The sequence below is a fragment of the Siniperca chuatsi genome, linkage group LG17 (genome assembly GCF_020085105.1).
Source record: "Siniperca chuatsi isolate FFG_IHB_CAS linkage group LG17, ASM2008510v1, whole genome shotgun sequence".
NCBI classification, from domain to species: Eukaryota; Metazoa; Chordata; class Actinopteri; order Centrarchiformes; family Sinipercidae; genus Siniperca; species Siniperca chuatsi.
This window is the reverse complement of record NC_058058.1, coordinates 11,665,238-11,677,850: the sequence shown is the minus strand read 5'-3', so window position 1 is coordinate 11,677,850 and position 12,613 is coordinate 11,665,238. Positions and strand designations below refer to the sequence as shown.

At 40.3% G+C, this 12,613-nt stretch overlaps 1 protein-coding gene across 1 annotated transcript in view; it reads left to right on the top strand.

Annotated features, from left to right (window-relative positions):
- The window catches only part of akap9 (A kinase (PRKA) anchor protein 9), a 67,602-nt gene that overhangs the window by 26,559 nt on the left and 28,430 nt on the right, over positions 1-12,613 (top strand). Inside the window, 6 exon segments of the mRNA XM_044172686.1 lie at positions 1,443-1,497; positions 2,451-2,789; positions 3,352-3,630; positions 5,660-5,763; positions 6,075-6,259; positions 8,334-8,554. Coding sequence (XP_044028621.1) covers positions 1,443-1,497; positions 2,451-2,789; positions 3,352-3,630; positions 5,660-5,763; positions 6,075-6,259; positions 8,334-8,554 — 1,183 coding nt within the window.

The window sequence follows — 12,613 nt, the reverse complement described above, 5'->3', positions numbered from 1 at the left end:
GTTGTTTAAAGAGTTGTTCATTCCTTTTGTTAGCCCACTAACCTATCAAAGTACCTTTTCAGCCATTCCACATGGCTTCCTGAGGGGGTTGATCATCGAAGCACTGAAGAGCTGTGTAGCAAACAAGATGAATGTGACCTTTTTAAGCACACACCACTTCAACTGTGTTGAATTATATGAGGTTTCTGAAGAACTGAAAATCAGGAGTAAATGGCAAAAAAATCAGGAGTACGTGTGAACCTGTGTATCACCCATGGCTCAGCACACAAGTATATGCTGTGCTGACATATATAATTACACAGAACAAAACATAAATCTGTATGGGAGTTGGTAACAGTTTTTACTCTATTGAACAATCTGTTTGGAGACCACTCATATCTATAACCTACTGGTTGTTTATGCACATATAATAACTTAATATCAAAGACTCTTCCAAAACCAAACTATATTATTAACTACTAAAACTGAGATGCTGCTGCCCTCCACTGTTTGATATAGTAAATATGATTACTAAAGTGGTTTTCAACACCAGTGAGCTTCTTAAATCCTTTTTGTAAAACTCTGTATGATTCCCAGACATGCAATAAAATGTGGTGTACAATCGCATATATTATATCCAGATATGTTATATGTATATATTGTATATATAATATTTATGTCCCGTTACATTAATCCCTGCAGTGGTGCCAGGTATCATAGTCTATATTTTAAAGGGCAGTGTATTTGTTACGTCTATAGCTGAAACAATTAATCGATTAGTCGTCCAACAGAAAATTACTAAGGAAAAATGCCAAACTTCCTCTGAATTTAGCTTCTCAAAAGTGAGGCTGCTTTGCTTTGTCATATATGATAGTAAACTAAATATCTTAGGGGTTTGGAGTGTTGTGGTTAGACGCCACCTTGGACTCTAGGAAATTATAATGGGAAATCTTTCTCTTTTTTCAGACATTTTTTGTAGACAAAAAGATCCATTAATCAAGAAAATAATCAGCAGATTAATCGAAAATGAAACGAATCATTAGTTGCAACCCTAGTTATGTAATCACTCTGTGGCTGTACAAATGTGCGTCACATGGAAATATTTAAATTTATATGCTCACAACCGAAAAGCATGTAAGCTCAGCTAGTTTCAAGTTTTTTACTTGACTGATATGAAAGTAAGTAGGATACTCACCTTCATCATAATGTTTTAGAATTTGTTGTCAATGGCAGTCTAGTATACGTTAAAGGTTAATGATTTAACAAACACTAGCCCCAGTAAGCTGCTTCATGAGTACATTTTAAGAATTTACGTTTATACTTACCTGTAAAATAGTGGCAAAGTACTTCTGTCTACCAGGTAAGTAATTTTAAAGAGAAATACGAAAAAATGTAACTGTATTAAACTTATTTGAGGTTGTGAATGAATTTTGACATCGTCTTTTCTCTTCCTGCCTGTCCAGTGTTCCAGAGTCCAGCTCTGAGAAGATGGAGGACCACAGAGACGAACCATTAAAGGTTTGGCTGCTACATTTTGCCCTCATCTTAATCTTCCATGTCACATGCATCACATCTTACTATGAGCTGAAATGTGTCCATGCAGTAAGATGCTATGGCAGTAAGGGTGGGTGGGAGGGGGCAGTTGCAGCCTTGAGGCTAAAACGTGTCCTAAATCCCCAGCTTTGCCCCAGAAGGAGCATCATGAACGGTCCTATATCTTAACGATTAAAAGGATTGGACGTTACATAACCTGCCATTTTAGCGTGACACTCGTGAACCAAGCGGACGTACTCTAGTGTTGGTGGCTGCATGAAAGGAGGATTCTGTCTTGCGTGAATGAGCTGCACTCCATTTAAGCCATCTCGCACTCATGTCAGTCCAACTTTCATCGTGTCTTAGTTTGTCTTTCTCTCCCTCCGACCTCAAACTTCCCACAGCTCGTGTGATTATGACTCTTACATCCTCATGCGCAGACCAGAGAGGAAGATAGGAGATTTACAGAAGCACAGCAAGAGCGAGAACGGCAGAGAAACTGAAAAATATTTGGGCATGATACACTTTATGACAATGTATGTTTGGATTGGAAATGTTTGGCTTGAGGCGAGTGGTACTGAAGAAGCTGAATGACTGTGAAACAGACAAGACAGGGATTCATCACAAGACAGAGTGGTTGTGTGTTAAGGGAAAATGTAGCTGTAATGTAAGGCAAGACATCTCTTTATCGCTTTATCCTCGGGGGGCGGGGCGGCGGAGAGAACAAAACGGTGTATTTAATAGTGGTTAAAGTGTGGGCGGGATTTAGCTACAGTAAAGAGGACCCATTTATTTCAGGAACAGACTTGAGAAACTTTTATTTTCCATAACTCCATATTCTGTTATCTGCCTCATTTTAACACACCACAGCTGCCGTGTCTGGTACATAAATTTTAATTTTCTTTCTTCCTCTTTTCTGCTTTCTTTACTCTTCGCAGGACCTGGGTGAGGAGGAATTGTCAGAGGGAGATGTGGAGTTGCGCTGGCCTGTTAGGTCTGCAGGCCTGACAGCACAACTGCAGGCGCTGAGAAAAGCTCTCTACCACAAATATGTCCAAGAAGTAGGTGCTCTCAAAGAGCAGCACAACAGAGAGCTGAGGAGACTGAGAGAAGAAAGGGAACGGGAGTGGAAAAGAGGGGAGCGAAGAGGAGAGAAGGAGCAGGATCTGAATGGTATTAACAGTGCTGGAAGCTCCATTGAGAGCCTCGGGGCAGCGGGGCAGGTCGTGCTGGAAGAGAGACAAGACTGGGAGAGAGTGGAGGAGGAAGTTGCCAAGGTAGGTGACCATGTGTTTTATATTTGTCAGTATAAATAAAACTAGTAACAGAAGACAATTGCATTTTTGCAAGTTTGATTGATATGAAAGGACACAGTTAGAGCTGAAATGAATAGTCGATGAATCAGTAATCGATTAATCAAACCAGCTTCTTAAATATGAGTATTTGCTGGTTATCTTAGTCTTGTGTGATAGTAATGTCTTTGGGTTGTGGACTGCAGGTTGTTGGACAAAACAAAACATTTAAAGATGTCATCTGGGCTCTGGGGAAGTGCATTTTCATTTTTGTCTGACATTTAGACCAAACAATTAGTCCATTAATCAAAACAATAATCAGCAGAATAATCTATAATAAAAATAGAAGCAGAGCGTTAATTTATCCATCTTTGAAAAAACCTGTATGAATGGGGGAACACAAAGAGAAGAGAAGAACCATAGAGTTATTCTGTAATATTGGATCCCAGAATTGCTAATAACATTTATCAGCACTCTTAGGTCTCTGTGCCTCTCTATCAAATAGAGTCCTCAGACACGTTATCTCTGGATCCATATTTTCTGACAGGCCATAGTTCAGATGTCCGTGGAGTTTGCACAGCAGACTGAGCTTGCTCGAATCAACAAGCGTGCCTGCCAGAGGAGCACCTCCATGCAGACCCAGTCAGATGAAGAGGAGGTGGAGGAGAGGGAGAACGAGGAGCGGACTCCCAGAGCTTCTCTTGCCTCGGGCGCCTGGCTGGGGGAGGTGGAGAAGGAGAGACTGGAGAGGGAGCTGGAGGAGAGGATCGCCGAGATCAGAAAGTTAAAAGAGGAGCTGCAGAAAACCGAATCAGGAGCTGAGCAGGTCGGTGTCACTAACTGAGCTGTCACATGTAATGTGTTGATTTACTCTCCACTTACACCACCCTTCACAGATTCCATTCATTTCCGTCTGGGAGAATTCATTACTGCTGTGTAGTTAATTTTCAGATGCATTGTGTCGCAATGCAGGTGTTGCATCAATTACTCTATCATTGATTATGTATGCTTAAGCTAATATTAATATTGTTTTTCACTGCTTTTTACCTGCTCACAGGGATTTTGTTTTGACTAGTTTTGAAAGTATTTTTTTTTCAATACTACAATTAATAATATGGTTAAAGCGCTTTTATCTTGTTGTGTTTGAGCCAAGATCCAAGAGTACAACTATGCAGCAACATTAATGCTCCATGTGTACAGTGGGATTTTCTAATCTATTGAATTTGTGGTATGATGTGCATACACACACACACACCCTTATTCCCCTCTTTAAATGGGCTACCTCATCCTAATTCTTTTACTCTTATATACAGTAGACTTTTGATATGAGTCTTTTATTACTGATGTAAGGGACTAACATACATTGAAACAGTTCTTTTAATAAGCACACAGTACCACTACCAATATCAGAGGAAACAGTTTGTCAGTGTCTCTCACAACAGTTTTAATGATTTCACAGGAAGCATATTTATTTATCCACTATTGTTAAAGATTTTTTTTAAAGATTTTATTGTTTTAAATTCTTGATCATGCATACTTTCACGTCCATCCCATTTTGGATTTTTTTTTTTTTAAATCACTCCTCATTCCTTGAAGAGCTAATCCCAGGACCTGCTAGGCATTCACTAACCATTTATTGTTCTTTGTGAGGTGAGTTGCTCCAGTACACTCTTTGTTGTGATTCAGTAAAGATAATTTAGTTTAAAAAAAAAACATGTTTGTAAAGTTCTTAAGCTTCAGTAATTGGCAAATGCCTCTGTACTTTCTCTGACAACATTCAGTTGAGATGTTTACGTGCATTATGTTATTCTCTCCTTCGAACCACCAGACATTTAATCAAGGTGAACACTGTGGAGTTGATCCATAGAAAACAAACTGTGAAGGTTGATAAATGTGACATAAAAAGCCAGAAGAATCTTTTGTTAAGACACCTCCAGCATAAAGCTCATATGTTCTCTAGGCCCAAAAAATATGGATGAAACAGCTCAAGATTTTAAATTGTAACATTGTGGGTTTAAATTTAAGTTTACAAGTGATGAGATTACAAGTTATGAAACATCAATTGATGTTTGTATTTTAAAACATGAGTGCTGTATGTGTTTGTATACAGTTTAATGCAAAAGGGGTTTTCTTTAGCTGATATTATAGAGCCATAAAGAATTATTTGGTTGTCAAACACATCAATGGACTCAGGTATAATACCATGTTAATGTAACTTTAAATCTGTTAAAATATATAAAACAAATATAAACAATTAGCAAGTTAATGTCTCTAAATTATAATGGAAAAACATATTTTTATATAATGGAATTCATTGCTACATTACCACAAAATGTGGAGAAATGGGAATATTTCTGTCTCAAAACTTTATGTTGTCTGTTACCCCCGGAAAGTATAAAACAGTGTCATTCAAAACATGTGCTGTCATCTATCTAAAGACGTGATTCTTTGACTGAAATCAGTGCCAGTCTCACTCATCTGCAGTCTCTGCACAGTATAGTGTTTGAGAGTGAAGTGACTGTTTGCTGTTCTTCCAGGAGGTGGAGCTATTGCCTCTGCGAGTCGCTGTGCCTCAGGTGCACCTGTTGCCATAGCAGCACAAAGATAGTAGTGTTTCTCTCAGCTCCAAGGCAGTTAGAGTGCGTCTTTGTGTTTGTGTTTGTGTGTGTCTGTGTGCTCGTAAAAGGGCAGTGTGTATTTGTGTGCCTCGCCGTGCCTTATTTGAATTCACTTTTACTAATGGTTGCACGTACAGCCACACTATCGTTTGCTGCCATTTTCAAGAGTCTATTTATCCAACTGCAACTTTGATAATGACGGGGCTGCTATCTGTGTTCTCTCTCCTGCCTGTCCAGGCCTTAAAGAAGAGAGACAGCCAAGAAGAAGTTGAGGAAGAGGAAGATCCAGGGGGGTCGGGAATAAAGGATAATGGAGATTCCTCCGATAAGGACACTGAAAGGTAGTAACGGACACTGTGTTTATAATGTTCCCTAATAATGAAATCAACTTTGTGCTCCACAAAACATTCTTAACTTCTTTAGCTATGAATTGAGTTGTTCCTTCATGATAACCTGTTGAAAGTTTGTTTGTGTTTGTGTTAGTGCTGTACATGAATTAGAAAAAGATTCATATTGATTTCAAGTTGAAGCCAAAGTAGACTAAAATTTTAGTGTGCTATCTATCAAAGGGTGACAAATATGTCGTTAATTTCCCCAGGAAACTCTTTTTAACTGTGGTTGCTATTAACATAACTGTTTTTGCTGCTTTCAGAAACATCTTGCGTAAGGCCAATGAGAAACTTAGTCAGGTGCTGGTTGACGTCCTGAAGACTACGGCGGCAGCGGAGGAAACTATTGGCCTCCACATGCAGAGTCTGTCTGCTTCCAGCGAAGGGCAGCAGGCGACACCGCCCTACTCCACCACACAAAGAGTTAACACGCAACCTTATGCTGCAGGCAAGTAACATCAGGTCTTATAGTTTAGGGTAAATGATGGTGTCTATGTTCGGGCAACAGGTTCAACAGCCCACCCACCCAAATATGTTGGATCAGATGTTGGTAGTTAGCTGCAAGCAAGAAAAGACATCAGAAAACAGATGAGAAAACCTACAAAATGTAATTATGTGTACGCTCACTACACAACACCTCAGGAAGGCACTTAAAAAATATTTCTGTGCTCTGTAGTTTCTGGGGCCATCGTCAGACACGCATCCCAAATCCTGTCTGTGGCATTTTAAAGAGCTTAGAATCAGTTTGCATTTATTAAATCTGGATAACAAAAACGTCTGGTGCAAATCTCTTTTAAACCACATTTATTGGAGTTTTGAAATCCATTTTTTAATTAGACTTGCAACATAACACATAGAGTAGCATTGACGTCACATCCAGAGTGTTGCTGGCAGCCGTGACTGCAATTTAAGCTAACCTCCTCTGCTGCTGATATAGTCCCGTGCTACGGAACAATACTGCACCAAGACTACATAATGCTATGGCATGAACAAAGAGTGGATCCTCCTCTTTCTTCATCAAGCCTGGAGTTTGTAGTATCAGTTAGTGTATGCATGCACGTGAACAGTTGTCATGCACAAATTCAACTTGATCACATGCAAATAACAACACAGACAGTTAGTCCTGTAAATCAGATCTCAGAAAAATATCACATTTGCCTACCGTCTGAATGGTTCATTATAATTGAAGGTGGTGACTCCATGGAAACTAAAGACAACAAACTCTCATGTTAACATGCTAATCCTAATACTTTGCCAAAACCATAGCTACTTATATTAATCACTAAACTACAGTATAGCTTACTGTTAGGGTTGCCCCCCTGTGGATCAATAGACCAACCTGTCATTAGGCTCTTTAATTCTTCTTTTTAAATGAAATATAAATTCTGAAAATGAATGACCACTATGAAATTCAGTATTTTGCTGGTTTCATTCTAGCTTTAATGGTGTCTGTGCTAAGTTTGTGTTTTTATGTAAATACCTTTCCAATGACGTTTAGCAGCGACGTTCCAGTAAACCACAAAAGGACCAAATACAGAGGTGCGATTGTAGCCTACTTCTGGCATCATGCCACAGTACTGTATGGCTCATACACAGACTACAGGAGTGTAGGTCTTTCATGGAACTCAACACTTTTGTGCTTTAATTCACAATTTTCAAAAAATCTCTCCTATAATCTGATATGCCAGTTTTCTTCAGAAAAAAAAACATCTTGTAGGTTGTATTTGCGTATTGTATTTGACCATAGACCATGATGGTTATTGTGAATTCAAATCCCTTAAATTCTCATGAAAATAATTAAATTCTGTAATAAACAGCGACTTACATAATGCTGTCAGCATAATAACTTGACCTGCCTCTATGCTTTAAAAGATCCACTGTTCTATGTCACGATTGTTCCAATATGAAAATGTTTTCATATAAAGAAAACTGTAACACAGTATATTGCTCCCTGCTGCTGTCATGATATTCCTCTGAGAATGTGAAGGTGCGGTTAGTCAAATAAATAAATGCAGATTACGTCATGTAGCTTAAAGGCACAGTTGTGTGAGCGTAGTGTACTCATCTGAACCGGATGATGTATGCACGATACATACATCATATATGCTCATTATGGTTATATATTTACCACTGCTTTGCATGCTGTTCTGTCATAAATATAAACTACACATGACTAGCATTTAATTAAAGGTTATAAACTTGTCCTACACCAAGCCTTAGACTTAATATATTTCTTCATGCAAGCTTTAGATGGTTTTAAGTAGCTAAGTATTTTCTATTCTAGCAGTATTTTACATAATTATGCTGAGTACTTTCTCACAGTATCTTGGTTTATCTGTCTAAAGTTAGAGCATACAGGTTTAAAAAAACATCTGCACGCCTCTCAAAGAAGCTGTAATAGACCTATTATTCATAAAATATCTTTGTCAACAGATTTAGAGTTCACTATGTAATATATATCAGGTTTGTGTGTGATATGTTTCTGCTCTATGTTCCTCTGGTCATTCCATGTCACTCTGCAGAAAGTTACCAGGGCAGCGAAACCGGCGCAGACGTTGTGAGTTTGTGGTCCGGGGAGATGGAGGCTGACAAGGGTCTGAAGTTGTCCCAGCAGATGATGGAAAGCCTCCTGCTGGGAGCAGGGACACAGCTAGAGAACGAGGAATATCTGATGGGCATCAGCAGCCGACTCCAAACGGCTCTGGAGAAGATGTTGATGGCCATCACTGACACGACTAACCAGGTACAAACCTAACATTTTTGGTTAAAGGCAGAATAAGTAGGATTTTCCTGAAAAAACAATGTATATACTCATACAAAAATCCTTCTCAGTCAGTCTGACCCACTAGAAGTGTGTGGCGGTGTCTTTATCTGCAGAGACGCTGCACTCTACTTGAAGTTTCTTAGTTTCTTATTAGTTTGCTGTGTTTGGGACATTTCTGGATGCCAACCTTTGGGAAGTGGTGTGTAGCCCCCAGCCAATAACAGCGCGCAGGTGTGAGGTTGGGACTTTATGAAAACTTAGCAAGCAGGTTATATCGTGTCTCCGTCTCTCTCCTCTGCTCTCTGTCTGTGTCATGGATGTGTCTCCAGCGCTGGCACAGCGCTAAAACGAAGTGTGGCGATAGGTCTGGCTATGCAGACTATGGATGTATAAAGAGTTGCAGGTCTGCCAGTTTGACTGAGAGCCGAGCTTCGGCTGAATTGAAATCACACAAAATCCAGCAATCTAGTTCCCTTTGCAGAGTTGTGCGGAGGTGTGGGCGATTTTATTTGTGATTTAGAACGTAACCGCCGTGAAACAATTTAGAAAAAAACGGTATCAATCTCCTCATCTAACTCTCTGCAAAAAAGTGAATAAGAATATTTCCCAAAATGTTGCACTACAAAAAACTAATTTTGCTTATTAAAATCAACAGAAGTTAGTTAGTTTTCTATATTACATAGATTAGGATAATATAATCAAAAAATGACTAAACCAGCTTAAGAATCTGACCTAACCAAAAATGGTTTTGATCCCCATCTCTAGTTTATAGTCCTTTTGTCAGGTGAAATGGGTTCTTTGCAGGTTGAGATTTCAGAAGAATTCTTCACGAACAGTCCTGTGCGTGTTCGGGACTAAAGTTACCAATAAACAGAAAGCTCTAGTGACACATTTAGGCTTTGTCAAAACATTTAAATACCCACACTCCACACTGTTAACCCCTTCTGTGGGTTTCCACGCCTGTTCATGGAAGCATAATGGGAATGAGACTGCAGATTGTGGCTGGCAACAAAGTTGGCCTGTCTAGAATTCACACACAAAAGAGCTGCCTCATTCCCACTGGTTGCCTATAGATACAAGCTGTATTTACACTGAGCTTTTGTCTGGCTGATGAGCCAATCATAGTCCAGTTGGATAGAACAACCCCCCCCCCCCAGGCTGTCCATGTAGTGCGCCCGCTGTGTCCAGTGTCAGCCCAGAGACACTGGGCCAGTTTAACTAGGCCATTGAATGTGTTACTGTAACTGACTGCACAGCACATCTTCCCGTTGGCTGAAATTCATGCGTTATTCACGCTGAGATGGGTTTTATCTTGTCCATCTAAAAATAGCTTTAAAGAAATTTCAAGCCGAGCATCACTGTCGTTGCAGCATGCATCTACACCTGCCTGAATCTACTGAATCATTTGGATTTGTTTCTTTTACATCTTTGGTGTTTTTTTAAAGGCTATATTCACCACATTTTGATTACAATACACCCACTCTACCCTTTTCTCTGGCATCTTCTTGGTGGTTTTTCTTTACTTTATTTATTTTGTATCATAGAAGAGAGAATGATCTGACTAATTGATTTTCTCTTTGTCATTTTTAGAATTATTACATATTGCTCCACTAACAGAGAGTTATGATAATAAAGAATTGAGCTGAAGTGATGAATGATAAATCTGAAACAACTTTGATAATTGACCAATCGTTTAAATAATTTTTTTAAGCAAAAAAGCCAGAAGATTCACTGGTTTCTGCTTCAAAAATGTCAATATTTGCTGGTTTTCTTCCTCTCCTGTGATTGTAGGTTTTGAACTGCTGGTCAGACAAAACAAGCAATTATAGTCATTTTCACAATGTTCTTACATTTAATAGACCAAACGATTAATAAACGAGTCAAGAAAATACTCAAAAAGGAAAACACTTGTTAATTGCAGCCCCAGTAAAGATCCACTCGGATCACATGTTACACAGTTTATATCTCCTTCAGGTACACACAATTAACAGCACAATAAACTTGTAATCAGCAAAGCCTCTAATGGTTTGTTCAATGATTTTCCTGCTGCTATTGATCTGATGTACATTAGTCTTGTCTGTGAGCGGTGCTGGCATCACGTCTTGCCCGTGAAGCAGCATCGTGAACAGAGATTGATGTAACAAGCGGTCAGGAATGTTGGAAGTGCCTTAGTTGAACTACTGCTGTAAATTATTTGCCCGGGGAAGTTGTTTGCTCACTCATTGCGCACTCCCATTATCTGCCGGTGAGACGCCTCAGTGAGACGTGGAAATTGTTAATGTGCAGTCAGTATGACGGTTGACATGCCAAAGTAGGTGGGACCAAGAGGCAGCATGTCAGAACGCCTTAATTGCTTTTTTCTGCGACTACGTAGGGAGGGAATCCAGTTTGACCAGTTTTTGTGGAAAGGGCGTGTGTTGTTTGGTGTGGGTTATTTGTGTGTATGGGGAGAGCGTGTGATCTATTTGCAAACCTACCTGGCCCACTGGCTCAAATGATTGAAGCCACACCTGCCTCCCTCCCACTTCTGCTGAACAGTATCCTGCTGTGTGCTATCAATGTAGGAAGTGGAAGGAAAATCCTCTTGTCTTATTTTTTGGGTAGACATGTGAGTGTAACAGAGTGACAGTGGCCTGCCAGGGGTAAGTGAACCTCGCCTGACACGAGAGAGATCCAGCTACAGTGAGTAATATTGTAGAACGACCATGGGAGCATGCGTGGAGAGGGAATGACAATCCTTCCTTCGGCAATCCTAGAAGGAAGTAAAAAGGAAAGAGTGAAAGACTTAAGATCCGAGCGCTGTCATTTCACCCTCGGCTGGCTGCCGCTTGGACTAAACAATTAAAAGGGGCCCCTGGGAGGCTTCCCTGCAGGTCGGGGTTGCTACGGCGGCATAGTATTGTTAATGAATCTCCACAGAGAGAGAGGAGAGAGAGAGGAGAGCAAGCCGGAGCAGACGTGGGGGTGTGAGCTTTACAGAGCGGCGTGATATGGTTTCACTCTGAAGAAAGAAGGTCAGAGAGAACAGAGAGAGAGGGTTAGAGATCTTCAAAGAGGACACGAAGAGAAGAAATGCTTGCCTTTGTGTTTACATACCACCTGTGGTCATGTTCAGGAATGTGCTTTAAGCTGCCGGACCAAGATGTGACTTCCACCTGCTGCCGAAGATGACACTTTTTGGCAGGACCATAAAAATTCTCATTGTTGCCGGATGATTTTCTCTCTCAATATTTGCCTTGAACTTGTTCTACGTCCACCAGGCAGAATGTGATTGAGATGACGTGAATGTCACCCGTCCAAATGTTGTTTACTCTTCTTGTGTGTGTAGCAAACACATAGAAACTGTTGCTTGGAGCTTTCCACAACGTTGCTCACTGTTTCGTTCCCCACTGGACTTTATTCTCATTTGCTGTTGCACAGCTCAGAGGACGGATCATGACAAATAGAAACGTCTTTTGATGACTCCAGAAAAGCAGCTCCAACATAACACAGAACTTCTCCCTTTATCCATCCATCCTTTAATATGGATTCCTACCGCTCTTACTGGAACTCCAGCATGCCGAGCAGCACGTGGGTGGAAGGGGAGGACCAGGATGTGTACGAGGTGGAATCTCGTGTACCCCTTCCCCGACCTTTCCCACTATGCAGCACCTTGAACGAGAAAAATGCTGTGGTGGTACAGACCCAAATCTCGCATGTCAATCACAGGACTAATGGTCACCTTCTTAAGGTTATCTCCAAAATCTCCCTGCCCACTCCTCCTTATACAGTAAGTTTACACCTGGTAACCCACAACTGTACTGTGCTGGAAAGTTTTTTAATTATACTAGGAGATTGGGTTTGTGTAGTTTCAAACAGTCTGTGCATTAGATGGCGAGAACTGTGCTGTTGATTAATATTTTATAGGTACAATTTCACAGCCTGTTTTTTTTTTTTTTTTTGTAGTTCAGGTCTGCACGTGCAGATGTGATGTAAGTTAAATGTCATTCCACGTAGGAGCATGGCAGCTCTTTCTATGCTGCTTTTGAAACAGTAGGT